Here is an 18,141-nt window from a genome sequence, read left to right as displayed (position 1 = left end):
ACCCAGCCCCAAAGACATCCCTTTCTTCTGCACAGAGGGAATTCCTGAATCTCCCCTGCTCCTGGTCCAGGCAGTGACCTAAGCCTGAGCTTTGGCTGGCAGCACCAACTTTCCATTTCCCTAATCCATACAGAAGTTTAACTGGCACGTGGCAGTTCTCCCACAGGGATAGGAGACAGGCTTTTCTCTCCAAGTTTACAGGCAGCCTTACCCCATGTCCAGCATTTTGTACACATTTGTTATCCTGCCAGCTTCATCCTGGTTTTCTTCATCCTTTATCATCCTCCTAATATTTACTGCCTGCTCCCAGGCCTCTCTCTGCTGATCCAAGCAAGGAACCCTTTGGTGTTTTTTGACAAAACAGGCTCCCCTAGGATTTTCCTCAGCCTAATCACCTCCTCTGCCTGTCTTCCTGGCCAGATCCCACCCTCACACAGGCACTAGGTGCTCCAGATGAATCTCCTAGTGACAAACTAGACATTCCCCATCCTGACAGGAAATGTACATTCTTGGAGTATTCCAGAATTTCCTTTATCTCCAGCACTGCAGTGCCCAGGTCGTGCTCATATCCTTCCTATGACTCATCAGCACGGCTGAGATTTTTTCCAGATTGTAAAAGAACTTGTTGGTTTTAGTTTCTAAGTGCACGAACTTAAACATTGCTGTGGTAAATTCCATCTCCCTCACTGTTTCCCTGATCCTGCAACCAGGGGGTCTTAGTGCTTGCTTGCACTAGGAGGGATGCAGGCATTCTCTTCCCCACCTGGCTTCACACACAGAGTCATGGAATGGTTTGGGTTGGAAAGGGACCTTAAAGCTCACCATGTTCCAGCCCCTACTATAGGCAGGGACACCTTCCACCTATCCCAGGTTGCTCCAAGCCCCATCCAGCCTGACTTTGGACAATTCCAGGGATCCAGGGGCAGACCCAGCTTCCCTGGGCAACCTGTGCCAGGGCCTCACCACCCTCACAGGGAACAGTTTCCTCCCAATATCCCATGTAACCCTGCCCTCTGGCAGTGGGAAGCCATTCCTCCTTGCCCTGTCCCTCCAGTTCCTGATGAAAAGTTCCTCTCCATCTCTTTCAACTCTCCTACCCCAACGCTGCCACAGCTGAATTTAGTCTTTGCCTGAATTTGCCTGAAATTGCCTGAATTTACCTGAAAGATGGCTTTTGGTGCCATCTTTGCCTGAAGAAGCCAGGTGAGTGTCTTGTTTGTTCCACCTTAATACAGCCCTGAATCTCTCTTAAGGTCCTGTCTGGTCCCTTTTCAGGATACAAGGCTGGACATGTTTTAACACTGTGTGTTTTGGAAGAGAAATTTGAGTTACAGAGTCTGGGGGTGGAAGAAATTAACTGACCTAGGGTGGACCTCAGTGGGTGTCAGGCTCTTCTCCCAGGGAACAAGAGACAGGACAAAAGAAAATGGCCTCAAGTTGCACCAGCAGAGGTTTAGGTTGGATATTGCGAAAATTTCTTCCCTGAAAGGATTTCTCAGTCTTGGCACAGCTGCCCAGGGCAGTGGTGGAGTCCCCATTCCTTGGAGGAATTTACTGGGTTAGTGGTAGTCCTGGGGCAATAGGTGGACTTGATGATCTTAGAAGGCTTTTCCAATATATACAAGCCTATTATTGTATTCTATAAATGTCCAACCCTCCAGTATTTCTACGGTATTGTTGTGCTCAGTCATCAAGTGCTTATAAGAGGTGAGCAACAAACTGGAAGCTAATTTCCCAGCTGGAAAGCACACAACAAAAAGGTAGTGAGGAATCACATCTTTGTGTCGGCCTCTTCTTGGAACAATCCAAGCATTCCCAGGTGTGCCATCCCTGGCTCAAGGGACAGGACATGTAGACAGCCCCAGGGACAATCTGCAGTGCTAAGCTAGAGAAAGAATCCTTCTGCTAAAAGGGAAATCTTGAATTTTCTCTGTCTGCCTTTCCTTCATAGTAAATTGTTGTAAACTTTCCCGTGTTGTAACTAGGTTTTCAACAGAATATAATCGCTATCAACACCTTGATAAAATCTCTATTTTGTCATTCCCAAACCTTGATTCTTGTGATGAGAGGTACCGCACACCAAATTCCCTAAGAAGCTGTGAATGTGGCCTGGGAGACTCCAAGTTTCTCCTGAAGGATCACCCATCCTTTCCTGATCTAGGAAAAGATCACCCACTCCTCCCCTGCACTGCAGAGCCAGGCAGAGGTAGCACAGAGCATAATTTTGTGGGGAAATATTCCTACATTAGCAGAAAGTCAGGGAGAGAAGCAGGGGACACCTCAAACTTGTCATGGTTCGGAGTGGATGGTCTCACTGTGATTTATGTTGGCTGTCACACAGTCCTTTTTAACTGGGATATTGGCACAGTTCTGTTAGACCATATTCCACAGGGTTCTTGGGGCTGTATAAAGAAAACAGTAGAAAAAAAAATTGTGTTTTCACCCCAGAATTAGAGAAGCTTGGATATGTCTGCATTGACTGGTCCTTCATGGGCTACCAACAGCTGGGAAGGGGGATGTGTTTACAGACCCTTGGGCCATGCTCTGAAGCTGGTTCCAGCCACCACAGTGGAATAGTGATATACAGAATCCCAGAACCCCAGAATTTCTGGGGTTGGAAGGGACCTCTGGAGATCATCCAGTCTGGCCCCCTTGCCCAGGCAGGGTCACTTGGTTAAACAGGAACACTTCCAGGTGGGTTTGGGGTATCTCCAGAGAAGGAGACTTCACACCCTCCCTGGGCAGCTGTTCCAGTGCTCTGCCCTCCTCTGTGCAACGAAGTTCTTCCTCATGTTGAGGTGGAACTTCTTGGGGTTTAGTTTATGGCCATTGCTTCTCATCCTATCACTGGGCAGCACTGAAAAGAGTCCGTCACTATCCTCTGACACCCCTTGGAGGTATTTGTCTGGATTGATGGGATCCCCTCTCAGTGTTCTCTGGACTCACCAGGCCCAGCTCCTGCAGTCTTTCCTCATCAGAGAGATTCCAGGCCCTGTGTGGTTCAGAGCACTGGGATGCTGTGTGGCTTGGCACACAGGCCCTCTTGGCAGCTCTGAATCCATTAGTCCTGGATTTATCGGAGTCCCATCTCCATAGCAAACAACACCTTGAGGGCACTAATGAGTATTTCCAAACCACTGGCTTTGAAGCACCACAACAAGCCATTAAAGAGGAGGGACAGAGACAGAGTCAGATTAAGCAGCTTTTCCAGGCATATTTACAAACTCTGGTAGAGCTGTGAAAACTTTCTGTGCCCACACCTCTCTCATCGCCACCTGGGACAATCCATCTGCTTTTATTCTTCCCTATTAGCTGATAAAGGACAACTGAACTTTGAATGGATTTTTCTAGCCTGTTATCTTTCTCTTTCTTTCAGAGCCCACAGAAGGAGAGGCTGAAAACTGATCTTTTTATCATTTTCTAAGCTGTTCACTGAAGAATGACATTTTCCCCTGGCCACAACAGGCGGTGGATGTCTTGTGGCCAGGGGAGAAATCTCCTCTCTCCCAAACCCAGTGCATCTTTATCCAAAACCTCCTCTCCAGACACATGCTTACATGACAACAAGAGTGGAGAAGGTGATATATTTTGGGAAGCTAACCAAATCCTGGCTATGGGGAAACTCAGAAATCCCAGAAAGCCCTTGGATATCTTCCATGAGCCTGCCCGAGGGTGGCACAAAGTCCCTTGGGTGATGTAGAAGCTCCTGCACCTCAGGGACTCATCATGTTTCTCCAGCTCTCCTACAGCTTGTGAAAGGTGGGACCAGAATGACCATTTAGCCTGATTTAATCTACCACTCATAAGGGGAAAGAATATGGGCTACAGCAAAGGATTGCCACCCTGATAAGGGTTGGATCAGTCACAACATAATAGAATTGCTGAGTTTGGAAAAGCCCTGTAAATTTCCCCAGCAATGCCAAGGCCACGACTAGCCCATGTCCCGAGGTGCCACATCCATATGTTTTTTGAATCCCTCCAGGAGTGGTGATCACACCACTGTCCTGGGCAGCTGTGCAGTGCCTGACCAACCTTTCCAGGAAGAAATTTTCCCCAGTATCCAAACTGACTAAAATGGCCCAGCTTAAGGCCATTTCCTCTTGGACATGTCCCTTGTTCCCTGGCAGCAGAGCCTGACACCTGACACCTCCCTCCCTCCTCTCTCCTGTCAGGGAGTTGTGCAGAACAAGAAGGTCCTCCCTGAGCCTCCTTTTCTCCAGGCTGATCCCCCCAGCTCCCTCAGCTGCTCCTGGTTCTCCAGCCCCTTCCTCAGCTCTGTTCCCTTCCCTAAACACGCTCCAGCCCCTCAATGTCCTTCCCGAACTGAGGGGCCCAGAACTGATCCCAGGACTGGAGGTGTTGCCTCACCAATGCCCTGCACAGGGGGATCAAGTCACAGCAGTGCCAGAGGACACAGGAGTAGGGAGAGTTGCTCCAGTGGCTGAGAGAGGCCAATATTTCCTACTTTTCCCATCTCTCCTTCTTGGCCAAAGCAGAAACAACAATACCACAATACCTGTAGATTCCCAGCAATCTCCAAAATTGCATCACCTCTACTCCCTCACCTTAAATGAAGGTGAAGCAAACACACCTGCTCATGAAACAGTAGGAGTCTTTTAAAGCATCAAAAACCAACACAGCAGGTGGAGCATTCTAGCTCCTTCATGGTGCTTCAGACCATTACTTATTAAAACAATTAAGTCACTGGAGAGCAACTTGTTTTGCATTCAGTTTTTGCTACCGAATGATTTGCTGCCCTTCAAAGAGAGCAGAGTGTGTACTGTTAAATTAGGAGTGGAAAAGAATATGCACTTTACAACTTAGAGAGGCTGCAAACCACTAGGTTGGGCAAGGCTTCAAGGCAGAAAGAGGCTGAGGGGGGACCTTCTCACTCTCCACAGCTCCCTGACAGGAGATGGAGCCAGGTGGGGGTAGAGCTGGTTCCAGGGAAAAAGTGATGGGACAAGAAGGAACACCCTCATCTTGTGCTGAGAGCTTTGCAAGCTGCCCAGGAATTTTCTGCTGGCACAAACACTGTTCCCTGGATTGCAGCTCTGCCTGCCCAGGAAACTGACCTGGTGATAGGAATGTCAAGTCCCAGCTCCAGCTGCATGCAGGACCACAAGAACATCCCCTGGGACATGCGAGGTCAGCTCAGCTCATGCAGCAGCATCAGGAATAATGTGGGCTTGGACCCTGACGTTCTAGGCCAGGCTGGACAGGCTTGCAGCAACCTGGTCTAGGGGAACATATCCCTGCCCATGGTGGGGGGGGAATGGGATGAGATTTAAGGTCCCTTCAAATCCAAACCACTCCTTGATTCCATTAAATTTGGGGCAGAGTGGCTTGTCCTTGGAGCAATTTGCACAGGTACAGTTTCTAAAAGAGCTGGAGAGGGACTTTGGACAAAGTCCTGGAGTGACAAGACAAAGAGCTTCCCACTGACAAAGGGTTAGAGGGGTTATTGGGAAGGAATTCCTCTCCTTGTGAGGATGGGGAGGCCCTGGCCCAGGTTGCCCAGAGAAGCTGTGGCTGCCCCATGCCTGGCAATGTCCAAGGTCAGGATAGCCGGAGCTTGGAGCGCCCTGGAATAGTGCAAAGTGTCCTTGCCCATAGCGAGGCGTGACACTGGATGGAATTTAAGGGCCATCGCACCCAACGCATCCCTCGCGCTGACATTTCTCTCCTCATGGTTGGGCAACCCTCCCACCGTCACTGCGCCTGTCACTCAGCGCCGGGGGCGGGGCCAGAGCATGGCGCACGCGCAGACACGTCCCTAATCGTCTCCTCGTCCCGCCCTCCGCTGCCATTGGCCGGCGCGGGGCCGCCGCAGCCAATCGCGCGCGGGGAGGCGGTGGGGCCGAGCAAGATGGAGGAGTACGCTCGCGAGCCCTGGTGAGGGGATCAGGATCGGGGATCAGGGATCAGGGATCGGGATCGGGATCGGGATCGGGATCGGGATCGGGATCGGGATCGGGATCGGGATCGGGATCTGCGAGCGCCAGGAAGGGGCGGAGCGGGGGAGCGGTGCGGGCGCACCCGCGGCCGCTCCTCGGGGCCGCTCCCCGTCGGGGGGGCGGGGTTGACCTTGGTGGGGCCCCCTGAGGGAGGCGGGGGAGGCTGTGCCGGTCGTGCCGCGGGGCCCGTTCGGAGCCTGGGCAGCCAAACTCCTCTGCTACCGAGCCCCGCGCGGCCTCCCGGAGCGCCGAGGAGCCGGCGGGGTCCTGCGGCCTGCACGGCTCACGCGCCTCCGGGGGCGGCGGGCCCTGCACTGACGGTCCCACGTTTGGCCCTTACTCGCAGCCTTGCCTCCGTCCCTCATCCTCAGCTTCCCTTCCAGCCTTCTCTTATCCTTAGTGCCTCCTCATTCTCAGTCCCACATCATCGGCTTCCCTATCCTCAATTCCCCCTTATCCTCATCTCCTCACATTCTCGGTTCCTTTCTCATCCCCCACAGGCTGCTCCCCTCCCCCTCTGCTCCCCATCTCAGATCATCTGTCCTCAATCGCCTCTCATTCTCAGCTCGCCTCTTGTCTCCCCACGATGTACAGCCCCTCCAGTCCTCAGTTCCCCGTTTATCCTCAGCCACCATCTCAGTCCCCCCCATCCTCAGTCCTCCCTCTCATCCAAAGCCCTCCCAATTCTCAGTGCTACCATTTTCAGCCTCCCATCTCAGCCTTCCTTTCATCTACAGCCCACCTCACTCTCAGTCTCTCCCACATCCCACCTCAGTCTTCTCTCATCCTTAATTCGTCTTCAACCTCCCTTCAGTCCCCAAGTCCTCCCTCATCTTTGGCCCCCCAGGCTCCCCTCACGCCTCCCGTGGCCCTGCCCTTCTCCCTCTCCATTTCCATAAGCCTAGCCTGGCCCGCTCCATGCCAAGCTGGCAATGTCTGAATCCTGTTATGGTTCAGGACTGTCTTTGTAGACCTACACAGGCACATCGGTTGCAAGTCTAAGGTTGTGTTTGTAGTAGTAAAAGGATTAAACACAAGCTCAGGTGCAGGGTTACTGAATCATGGGCAAAGTTTCTCATCATGGTGAGGAACTTGGGACAAGGGCCTGGAGTCACAGGCAGGACAGAGGGGAATGCCATTCCACTGCCAGAGGGCAAGGTTAGATGGGATAGTGGGAAAAAATTCTTCTCTGTGTCATGAGGCCTTGGCCCAGATTGCCCAGAGAAGCTGTGGCTGGCCCATCCCTGGCAGTGTCCAAGGCCAGGTTGGACACTGGGGCTTGGAGCAACCTGGGGTGGTGGAAGGTGTCCCTGCCCATGGCAGGGGGAGGAGTAGGATGAGCTTCAAGGTCTCTTCCAGCCCAAACCAGTCTGAGATTCTGCTCACCTTTGCAGACAAGAGACCTGCGACTGTTCATGAGGCTTTTCCCAAACTTTGCAGATTGCTCTGCTGACGTGCATTAAGTTTGTCCATAAACATCACCCCTGCCTTTTCACAGCATAACATCTGGGACATGAGCAAAGTAAATAGTGTTTATTAATAGATTGCTGTGGACTCCAGGTAATCCCAGAATTACTTAGGTTGGAAAAGATCTCTCAGACCATCAAGTCCAACCTGTGACCCATTGCCAACCCGTGACCCCCACCTTGTCAACCAGACCAGAGCATTGAGTGCTGTGTCCAGTCATTCCTTGAACGCCTCCAGGGATGGGGATTCCACCACCTCCCTAGGCAGTCCCTTCCACTGCCTGACAGTCCTTTCTGTTGAGAAATTCCTCCTGGTATCGTCCTCACCCTCCCCAGGTACAGCATGAAGCTGTGTCCTTAATGCTGTGCAGTTGGGATGTTTTGCTGCCAAGCCGTGTGGGGCTGTTGGTGTCCCCCATTGTTCTGGCTGCTGGTCACCCTGTGGTCCTTCTGTTACCCAGCCCTGGAGCTGCTGTCCTGGGGTCAGGCTGGGTCCCTGTGAACCGTTGGCACAGAGAAAAGGTCCCTTTGTTCATTTAAACTGTGGCAGCCTCTGATTCCAGTTGTTATGCAGCCTTCAGGAGGGCTGCAGGATGCTGTGGGGCTTGGAGGGAGGACTCACCCCTCTCCCAGGCAGCCAGAGCTGGTGTGTGGCTGTCCCATAGCCCTGGGAAAAGTGAAGTCTTGCCCTCTGCTCTCCTCATCTTTGGGAAATTTCTGGTGCCATCAGGAGCAGGAACCCAACCTCTTCCACCTGTCATTTCCCTATAGTCAGGGCTCCCCTCCGAGTCAGGGAAACAATTAACAGTAATGTTCTGCTTGTAGATAAGTGCCAGATTAAGAATGAAATAATCTCTTTTCTTCTCCTCCAATTCTTTATGAGGTCAGGCAGTGCCAGGGCTAGAGATACTTTGCATCAGCTCTGAGGGAGTTTGGAGGCGTTGACACATGCTGGCTGTGCTGGCATCAAAGTTGTTCTCTCATTTAAAAGCTGCTCAGAAAAGTTTGGAGAGTAGTTTAAAAGGAAAATTAGGAACCCTGAAGATAACAGTTAATGAGGTTAAAGAGGGAAGCATTCCCTGTTTGGGGTCTCATTAACAAGGTTTCAAGAATAAAGAAGCCATGATTTGGAGTTTGGAATTCCTTGACTTTATGCATAAGGGAAGCCCACTTTATGTAATCCATTTAGATTTCCAAAAAGCCTTTTAACAAGATCACTCTCAGAGAGTTAACAAAGGAAGAGGGTTGGGATGTTTTATTCATAGCAGAGGAGATAATAATCTGCACAGGAGATGTAAGAACAAAACAACAAAAAATCCCTGAGAAAAATGATGTGAGTTTCTTTTCATCTTGGCATCTTGGACGAGAGTGTGTCTGGAACCTTTTCCTTATGCAGGAAAAAGTGGAAGGAAAAGAAATTGTTGAATTATTGAATGCAGTTAGGGCTGAGGGGGTTGTTATGAGATAAGATGAGACCATATGCAGGCATATGGCAGACAAACAGGAGGTGGTGGAGGGTAAAATACACCCCCCCTGCTTCCTGAGGCCTTGTGGGTTTGGGACCTGGATGTTGTTGTCACTGGGGACACTCAGTGGTGACACTTGGGTGTGGTCCTGGTATCTTGGGAACAACCCAGCGATCCAAGGTACAAAAGCGAAGCCAACGTTGAGTGTGACCTGTGCATGCAGGGGTTCTCTTTGTAGGGGGCAGGGCTGGCTGCAGAGGAGGAGGTTTGGAACTAGGTTGTGAACATGAAGAGCCTGGGAGAACACTAAGGGAGAGGGACTGAAAATTAGAGATACTTTCTCCTGGAAGAAAACACCTTGTGGCAAAGCCTGCAGCACAATGAGGGGGATTTATCACCCCTCGCTAGGGGAGGTCTGTAAGGCGGGGAAGTGGCAGGTCAGGGATGATGTCCTCATGTGCAGGAGCTGGAAGCTGTAGCGGATCCTCAGGAACAGAAACATGACATTACAAGTGAAATTGGAAGTGCTCATTGATGCTCCTGCCTGACAGAAACACTGAGCTTGCTATGGTGCTCTGATTTGTGACCTGCATGCTGTTGTAGGCTGATTTTTGCATTTTCTGATGATTGGCAGAAATAAACCATAAATCACCTGGGTGCTTGGCTGGAAGATCTAGATACAAGATGAAAGAAACCAAACAACTTTGTTATTCTGCGCTCTGAAATTACCCACAGTGACACCAGAAGTTAATGGCATCTTAAAGCTCACCTAATTCAAGAGTTTGGTTTAGAGTTGCAAGGCTCCAGTTCTTGGCAGAGGTTCTGAACCTGTAAATAAGGGTCCCTTGTCAGATACTGACAGCCTGTGCTGCAGGAAGGTTCTATGCAAGGTTTTCCTGGCTGCTCTGTGGTGTTGGAGCAGGAATTGTGGGTGCTGTACCTCTGAAGAGAGATCTCTTTTGTTGGAATGGACTTCAAAGATCCAGGATGCATCAGGAAAAACCTTTCCAGCTCTGCAAAGGTGACTTTGAAGTCTCACTTAAATCGGCAGAGCTAATGAAAAGGACGAGTGATTCAAGAAAAAGTGTTTTGTGCCACCTGGGAGCTGCGTCTCATGGAATTTGGTACCTCAGTTCTCTGTAGGTCAAGAGAAGAATGAGATCAGGGAATTAAAAGCTATTTACACTATGTAAATAGTGTAAGGCAGAGCTAGAATTCTTCAGGAGTTTTCCATGATGGAAGTATGTCTCTCTGCCTTGTGTGAGGAGTTCAGGCATTTCTATATATTTGGTACTTCCTACTCCGGGGAAGTGGGCCAGGAGACTCTGGCAAAGGTTGAGTCTGTTTTGCTGTAATATTCTTGATTTTTTGTTGCTGCCTGCTCAGTTAGCTGGATGTGAGATGGTATAACCACCAGGCTCAATCTTCACCCCAGTTATACCAGTGCTGAAGTGCTGGATCCATCCCACTCACTTACATGGTTTAACATGATGAGATTTAATATTTTCATCTCTATTTTTCTTTCTAGTCCCTGGAGGATAGTGGATGACTGTGGAGGGGCCTTCACCATGGGGGCCATAGGAGGGGGCATTTTCCAGGCTATCAAAGGCTTCCGAAATTCCCCAGTGGTGAGTAAAATTCTCTGAAGGTGCATTGACTGCAGTCCTGCCTCCACTGTCCTTCCCCAGGGAGTGTGGCAGTGAAGGGGAAGGAGAATAAATCCCTGTGCAGGGAGCAGGGCTAATTAAAGACCTCTACGTTGTTAATCTACACCATGAGAATCTGTCCTGGTTCAAGATCTTTCTTCATCTTTTGGGATAAAATTGCTGCTTCCCCGTTTGCTCTAGTGTCCGCAGTGGGACACTGGTTGCTTGTTCCTCCCTAAATGATGATCATTTCCCTCAGGATAGGAAGTGCAGCAGGAAAGATTCATCTGCCTGTGGTTCTGTCTGCATGGAGGGACATGAAGACTAGGCTCTCCTTCCTCTCCTGGCCTTTCCCTTTCTTTTAAAACATGGAATGACTCAAAGAATCTTTTTCTCCTTCAGATTTATATTAAAGGGTATATTTTTCTTTAATTAATCTCTTTTTAATCATTGCCATTTTTATTAGCTCTATTTCTAATGCTCAGATTTGGTTTCAATGCAGGAGTGAGTAAACATGGAAGTGAAGTTTTGCTGATACAAGTCGGTTTTCACTTTTGGGATATCTGCTGCAAAATCTTGGCTATAAACCCATTGCAGAGACATTTGATAAATTAAGATTCAGTTGCTGCTTGAACATTAATTTTAAAATTTCTCTGACTTCATAGATAAGGTGTTTTTGATATTAGTCTGACTGTAAGCTGTTGGTTTGAGGTGGGTTTAATAAATAACTGTTTCCAAACTAGTCAGATCCTGCAGACACTTCACTTGCAAAGGACTATGTGCTTAATTAGAGTCTTAATTTTGCTTAAGACTTGCTTAATGTACCTATCCCCACTTCTGAGTGATTGTAACAAAAATAAAACTTGGTGGATATTCTTTAAACTGTGTTAAAGTCTGGGAGAATGTGCAGTTGTTCTGTGGGGTCCTGGGTGACATGTTGAGTATTGGACTCTGGAAGGCTCAGCATGACTTTGCTTCTCTTGACTACAAAGACACCTACAATTGCACCTGCAGGAATGACTAAACATAGGACAACTAGTGGGATTGCCCAGCATCTGGGAAGAAAAAATTGTACATGTGAAAAATCACTGCTTATCCTGATAAAATGTTACTGTAATGCCTCCTTCAGTCCCACTGAGACTGTGAACCCAGATTGTTTCCTGCCTGGTGACTGTAATTCGCATCTGTACCTGACAGGAATATTGTATGGGAATGATAAATAGTGAAATAGGTGTAAAGTACACTTTGTCTCAGCTCCTTACAGCTGCTGAGGGCACTCAGAAATGTGTTGGGTCTGTGGCAGGGTTTTGCAATATAGACTCAGCTTGGCTGTAAGATTTTACTGTTTTCTTTTGACTGAATTATCTTATTTTAGGGTGTAAACCACCGGCTGCGGGGCAGTTTGACGGCTATTAAAACCAGAGCTCCACAACTGGGAGGTAATGAATTTTGGGGTTTTGTTGCACAGAATTGACTGTTGTTAGATAACAGAGTTTGGGAATGTAACATGGTGCAGCTACACTGACACCTGCGCTGAGTCTCAGCAGGTTTGTTGGCCCAAGCAATGGGTAAATACAGTTCTGATATATCCAAAAGTGGTTTGGATGGGGAGGAAACAGTCCATGTTCCTGGAATGATAAGACAGCTGTAATAACTGGTCATATCTTAAACAGCAGAGCTCCCTGGAGCCTCTTCATGGTGTGGAAGGAGTTAAGATAAAACTAACTCATTACAAGAAGTGATCCAGCTTGGATGAAAAATCGACCTTGGGGATATCCATGCACGTGCTGTAGAATGCCAGGCTCCTGAGGCCACAGGAGCAGGGTTGGGTGAGGTGTGAGGTGTGACATGACACTCCATCATTGTCTGTAAGGAAGTATGTTAAAAAGGGATAAATCTGGAAGTTCCCTTAGCTAATCTGACCTTGTTAGGATGAAAGTTCCATTATAATCACAGTTTGATAAATTTTCTGTAGTTAATTGTAGATTAGTGAGATCATATGTAAAATGGGGCGAGAGGCCAATGATGACATGTCAAGTTGGAAATTTCCCTGTATTGATTTTAACCTGTATTTGGCTCTTTATGAGTTTGAATTTACTTCATGTCTGAAAGGGAGCACAGTAACACCACAGCATCTGTTGTGCAGCATAACTGGCTTCTTTGCTCTCTCCAAAGTGGCTTTGGTTTGATTTGGAACAGGGAGCTTTGCTGTCTGGGGAGGTCTCTTTTCCATGATTGACTGCAGTATGGTCAGAATGAGAGGGAAGGAAGATCCCTGGAATTCCATCACAAGCGGAGCCCTGACTGGAGCCATTTTAGCTGCAAGAAGTAAGAAACTGGGGATATCAACTGAAAATCTCCTATTCTCTAAATGTTCAGTTCTCATTGTATAGCAAAGCAACAGTCTGTGAGACCCTAATTGGCATTTGCTGTCTCAGATGCTGAAAAATAATCTGAAACTTTTTTCCTGTGCTTAGGAAAGTAATAATCAGTCTCCCTAATGTTCCCAGTGTTCCTTGAAGGAAGGACGGGGGGAGTTGCCCAGTAATTATCCTTTAATGCAGCTTAATGGATGCAAAATTACTGCTCTGAGTCTGTTTTAGGAGAGATTAAGGCATGAAGAGGGTGGTGAGGCCCTGACACAGGTTACCCAGGGCAGCTGTGGCTGTCCCATCCCTAGAAGTGTCCAAGGCTGGGTTGGATGGGGCTTGAAGCAACCTGGAATAGTGGAAGGTGTCCCTGCCCATGGAGGGGGTGGAACGAAATGATCTTCAGGGTCCCTTCTAGCCCAAACCATCCTGGGATTCAATGGATTCTAACATGCAGCAAAGAAATTAAGTGTTGGTTTGTGCTTTTCATTTCCAGACGGCCCTGTTGCCATGGTTGGATCTGCTGCAATGGGAGGAATTCTCCTGGCCCTGATCGAAGGAGCTGGAATTCTGCTGACTAGATTTGCCTCCACACAATTCCCAAATGGTAAGGAGCTGGCAGAGGATGTGTCACAAGGATTTGCTTTGCTGATGTGCCCCTGGCAGTCATCTTATCCTAGAGTGAATCTGCACTGCCCTGCCAGCTCCTGTGGCTGTGGAAAGCCAAGGAGGAGCTGCAGGTGTTGATGACATGAGATTATCTCCCACTGGGAGATGGGAGGTAGCATGGCTGAGAGCAGGGATATCCCTGCTGTCCCTCACTTCTGCCACACACATAGTGGCAGAAGGGTTTTACTCAGGGGCGAGACACAATCGTTTGAGGGAATGGCAGGCAGCAAATTAGGCAAAAGAGGGTGGTTCTGGCAGGCTGTGGTCTGTGTGGGGAACCCCACGTAAATGAGAAGATGAAGACCTGGCAGGTACAGATACATGATTTCCAAAAAGGGTGGTGGTGATTCTCTTCTAAACTGCTTTAATATCTCACTGAGTCACAGACTGTTGTGTGAATGCTTCCTGTGGAAAATCCCAAATACCTCTGTCAAAGAATCCCAGACTGGTTTGGGGTGGCAGAGACCTCAAAGCCCATCTCATTTTACCTCCTGACATAGGTAGGGACACCTTCCACTATCCCAGGTTGCTCCAAGCTCTGTCCAACCTAGGCTTGGACACAGCCAAGGATGGGGCAGCCACAGCTTCTCTGGGCAGCCGGGGCCAGGGCCTCATCACTTTCATAGGGAAGAATTCTGTCCCAATATCCCATCTAACCCTGCCCTCTGTCAGTTGGAAGCCATTCCTCCTTATTCTGGGGGATTCCAGGCCCTTGTCCAAAGTCCCTCTCCAGCTCTCTTAGAACCTCTTCAGGCACTGGAAGGGGCTCTAAGCCTTCTGCTCTCCAGGTTTAACATTGACAGCTCTTCCAGCCTTTCCTCAAAGGAGAAAATGCTCCACCTTATTTTGGGAAGAACACAAACCACTAGTGTTGGATGAGTAGCAAGTCACTAATTTCCAAGTGAATCCTCTCCTGGGTTTGTTCAACAATATTCTTCATCCAATCTATGACAATTTCTGTTTTTTAAAGATGTTTGAAAATTAATTTGCCTTGGAGAAAGTGTATCATCTGTCCATGACAATTAATTCTCTCTGGATTGTCCCACCACAGCTGTGTTGCTCCCTCCAGCAGCACACAGTGGATCAGGAAGCTGACTCCACACTTGTTCCATTTCACTGATTGCTTTATTGTCAGGCAAGTCACCATGGTTAAACCTTTCCAGAGGGGCCATGGTCATGTCAAAAGCACTAATGTGCAAGTTTCCAGCTCCTTTAGATGACTGGAAAGGTTTCCCTCTCCCTCCTCTGGTCGATTTCCCTGTTAGAAACTTTGTCTAGTGCTAGGTGTCCCTGCCCATGGCAGAGGGTAGAGCAAGATGAGCTTTATGGTCACAGAATTCACAGAATGACCAGGTTGGAAGATACCTTAAAGATTGAGTCCAACCCATGCCCCAACACCTCAACTAAACCATGGCACCCAGTTCCACATCCAGTCTTTTTTTAAACACATCCAGGGATGGTGACTCCACCACCTCCTCGGACAGGCCATTCCAGAACTTTATCACCCTTTCTGTAAAAAACTTTTTCCTAATATCCAACCTATATTTGCCTTGATGCAGCTTGAGACTGTGACCTCTCATTCTGCCAGTTGCTGCCTGGTGAAAGAGACCAGCCCCACCTGACCACAGCCACCTTTCAGGAAGTTGTCGAGAAGTGATAAGGTCACCTCTGAGTCTCCTTTTCTCCAGGCTAGACAACCCCAGCTCCCTCAGTTGTTCCTCACAGGGTTTGTGTTCCAAGCCCCTCACCAACCTCATTCCCCTCCTCTGGACATGCTTGAGTGTCTCAACATCCTTCCCAAACTGAGGGGCCAGCACTGGACACAACACTCAGGGTTTGGCCTCACCAGTGCCAAGTACAGGGGAAGAATGACTCCCTGCTCCTGCTGGCCACACCATTCCTGATCCAGGCCAGGAGCCACTGGCCTTCTGGGCCACCAGGACACTCTGCTGGCTCATATTCAACCGGCTGTCACCAGCACCCCCAGGTCCCTTTCTGCCTGGGCACTGTCCAGCCACACCATCCCCAGCCTGTAGCATTGCAGGGGGTTATTGTGGCCAAAATGCAGGACTGGGCACTTGGGCTTATTAAACTTCATCCTGTTAGACTCTGCCCATCCATTCATTCCAAGTCTCTCTGTAGAGCCCTCCTACCTTCCAACAGATGGACACATGATCCTAACTTAGTGTCATCTGCAGATTTACTAACGAAAGACTCAATTCCCTCATCCATGTTGTCAATAAAGATATTAAACAGAACTGGCCCCAGCACAGACCTCTGAGAGACACCACTGGTGCCTGGCCCCAGCTGGATGCAGCCCCACTCACCACCACTCTCTGGGCCCATCCAGCCAGTTCTGAAGCCAGCACAGAGTGCTCCTGTCCCAGCCCTGGGCTGCAGCTTTTCCAGGAGCGTGCTGTGGGAGTCAGTGCCAAAGGCCTTGCTGGAGTCCAGGCACACAACATCCACAGCCTTTCCTGCATCCAGCAGGCAGGTGACCTGGTCATAGAAGGAGACCAGGTTGGTCAAACATGACCCAACCCTCCTAAATTCCTGCTGGCTGGGTCTGATACCCTGGCCATCCTATAAATGCTGTGTGATGACACTCAGTGTAAACTGTTCCATGACCTAACTGGGTACTGAGGTCAGGCTGACTGGCCTATAATTACCAGGATCCTCCTTCCCACCCTTTTTGTGAATGGGTGTCACATTGGGCAGCTTCCAGTCATCTGGAACCTCGCCAGTGAGCCAGGGCTATTGGTAAGTGATAGAGATTGGCTTGGCAAGCTCAGCTGCCAGCTCCCTCATCACCCTGGGGTGGATCCCATCTGCTCCCAGGGATTTATAAATATCCAAGCAGCTCAGCAGTTCTCTGACTGCCTCCTCTTGGAAAATAGGGGGACCATTCTGCTCCCTGATTGAGCAACCCAAGAGGACAGTTATCCTGAAGGCAAGTCTTCTCACTAAAAACTGAGACAAAGAAGGCGTTAAGCACCTCTGCCTTCTCCTCATCTGCAGTTCCTAAGTTCCCTTCTGCATCTAATAAAGAACAAACATTAGTCTTACTCTTCCTTTTACCACTAATATATTTATAAAAACATTTTTTGTTATCCTTTACAAAAGTCGCCATTTTAAGTTCAAACTGAGCTTTAGCGTCTCTAATTTTTTTCTTTCATGCTCTAGCAGCCCTCTTAAATACTACCTGAGAAACCTGACCCTCCTTCCAAAGATAATATAGCCTTTTTTGATTCCTGAGTTCCTTCAAAACCTCCTTGCCCATCCAGGCTGGGCATTTGCCTCGTCGACTTGTCTTTTGGCACACAGGGACAGTCTGTTCCTGTGCCCTCAAGATCTCCATTTTGAAGCACACCCACCCTTCCTGAACTCCTTTATTTTTAAGGACTACTTCCCAAGGAACTCTCAATAAGTCTCCTGAATAGACCAAAGTCTGCCCTCCGAAAGTCCAGTGTAAAAGTCTTATTAATGTTCCTCTTGACTTCACCAAATATTGAGAATTTTATAATTTCTTGATCACTATGCCCCCAGTGGCCTCCAACCACCACATCTCCCACCAACCCATCTCTATTTGCAAATAATAGATCTAACATAGTCCCTCCCCTGGTGGGCTCACCCACCAGCTGCGACAACCCAAATCATTCCACAATTCCATGGATTCTATGAAACTTGGAGAGAAGTGGTTTGTCTTTGGAGCAGCTTGAACAGTGTACTCTTCCTAAAAGAGAGCTGAAGAGGGGTTTCAGACAAGGTCCTGGAGGGACAGGACAAGGGGGAATGGCTTCCCACTGCCAGAAGGCACAGTGAGATGGGATGTTGGGAAGAAATTCTTCCTCTGAGGGTGTGAGGCCCTGGCTCAGGTTTTCCAGAGAAGCTGTGGCTGCCCCAGTGCTGGAAGTGTCCAAGGCCATGTTGGTTGGGGCTTGGAGCAACCAGGGATAGTGGAAGGTGTCCCTGCCATGGCAGGGGGTAGAATTGGATAAGCTTTAAGGTCTTTTCCAAGCCCAACCAGTCTTTGATTCTATGCAACTTTTGAAACTTTTTATGAAACCCAAACAATTCCAGGGTTTATGATTCATTTTAAGAGGGATTTATATAAACAAACCAGCTGTGATTTCTGTTAATAGGAAGAATTGCCTGCATTTTGGTATTTATTTGCCTTTTCCCCTGTCCCTCCTCCAGGCCCACAGTTGTCAGAGGATCCATCCCAGCTCCAGCCACCCCCATTCAGCGACTACCGACAGTATCAATGATGGTGCCCGACCACCTCCTCCCCCCTCCTCCTCCTCCTCTTCCTCCTCCTCCTCTTTTCTCTTCCTTCCCTGTCCCTGAGTGGTCCCACCTGGAGGATGTGGAGGGGGTTTATACTCAACACCAGTGGTCGTCCCTTACACACCACACGAGGAGGACCTGCAGCATTTCTCAACGTCAAACTGCTCAGGAGAACTTTTAGAAAAGAAAATCTATTTATTCCTGATATATTCCATTGCTGTCATGTTACACATGTCTGGTAGAATACAAGGAAGTTTGAGACAAGGACCAAATGGAGTCTT

General features: G+C 48.8%; 1 protein-coding gene across 1 annotated transcript; it reads left to right on the top strand.

The window, feature by feature from the left end:
• The first annotated feature begins 5,780 nt into the window (after positions 1–5,780).
• Positions 5,781–18,132, top strand: TIMM17A (translocase of inner mitochondrial membrane 17A). Its single transcript, XM_066565127.1, has 6 exons — positions 5,781–5,895; positions 10,418–10,517; positions 11,911–11,974; positions 12,735–12,863; positions 13,401–13,511; positions 17,771–18,132. Exons 1-6 carry the CDS (start codon positions 5,870–5,872, stop codon positions 17,839–17,841), a joined length of 501 nt encoding a protein of 166 aa, XP_066421224.1. The 5' UTR covers positions 5,781–5,869; the 3' UTR covers positions 17,842–18,132.
• Positions 18,133–18,141: the final 9 nt, after the last annotated feature.

The sequence above is a fragment of the Molothrus aeneus genome, chromosome 24 (genome assembly GCF_037042795.1).
Source record: "Molothrus aeneus isolate 106 chromosome 24, BPBGC_Maene_1.0, whole genome shotgun sequence".
NCBI lineage: Eukaryota > Metazoa > Chordata > Aves > Passeriformes > Icteridae > Molothrus > Molothrus aeneus.
Note: the sequence above shows the minus strand (reverse complement) of the source record. Positions and strands in the feature narration are given on the sequence as shown.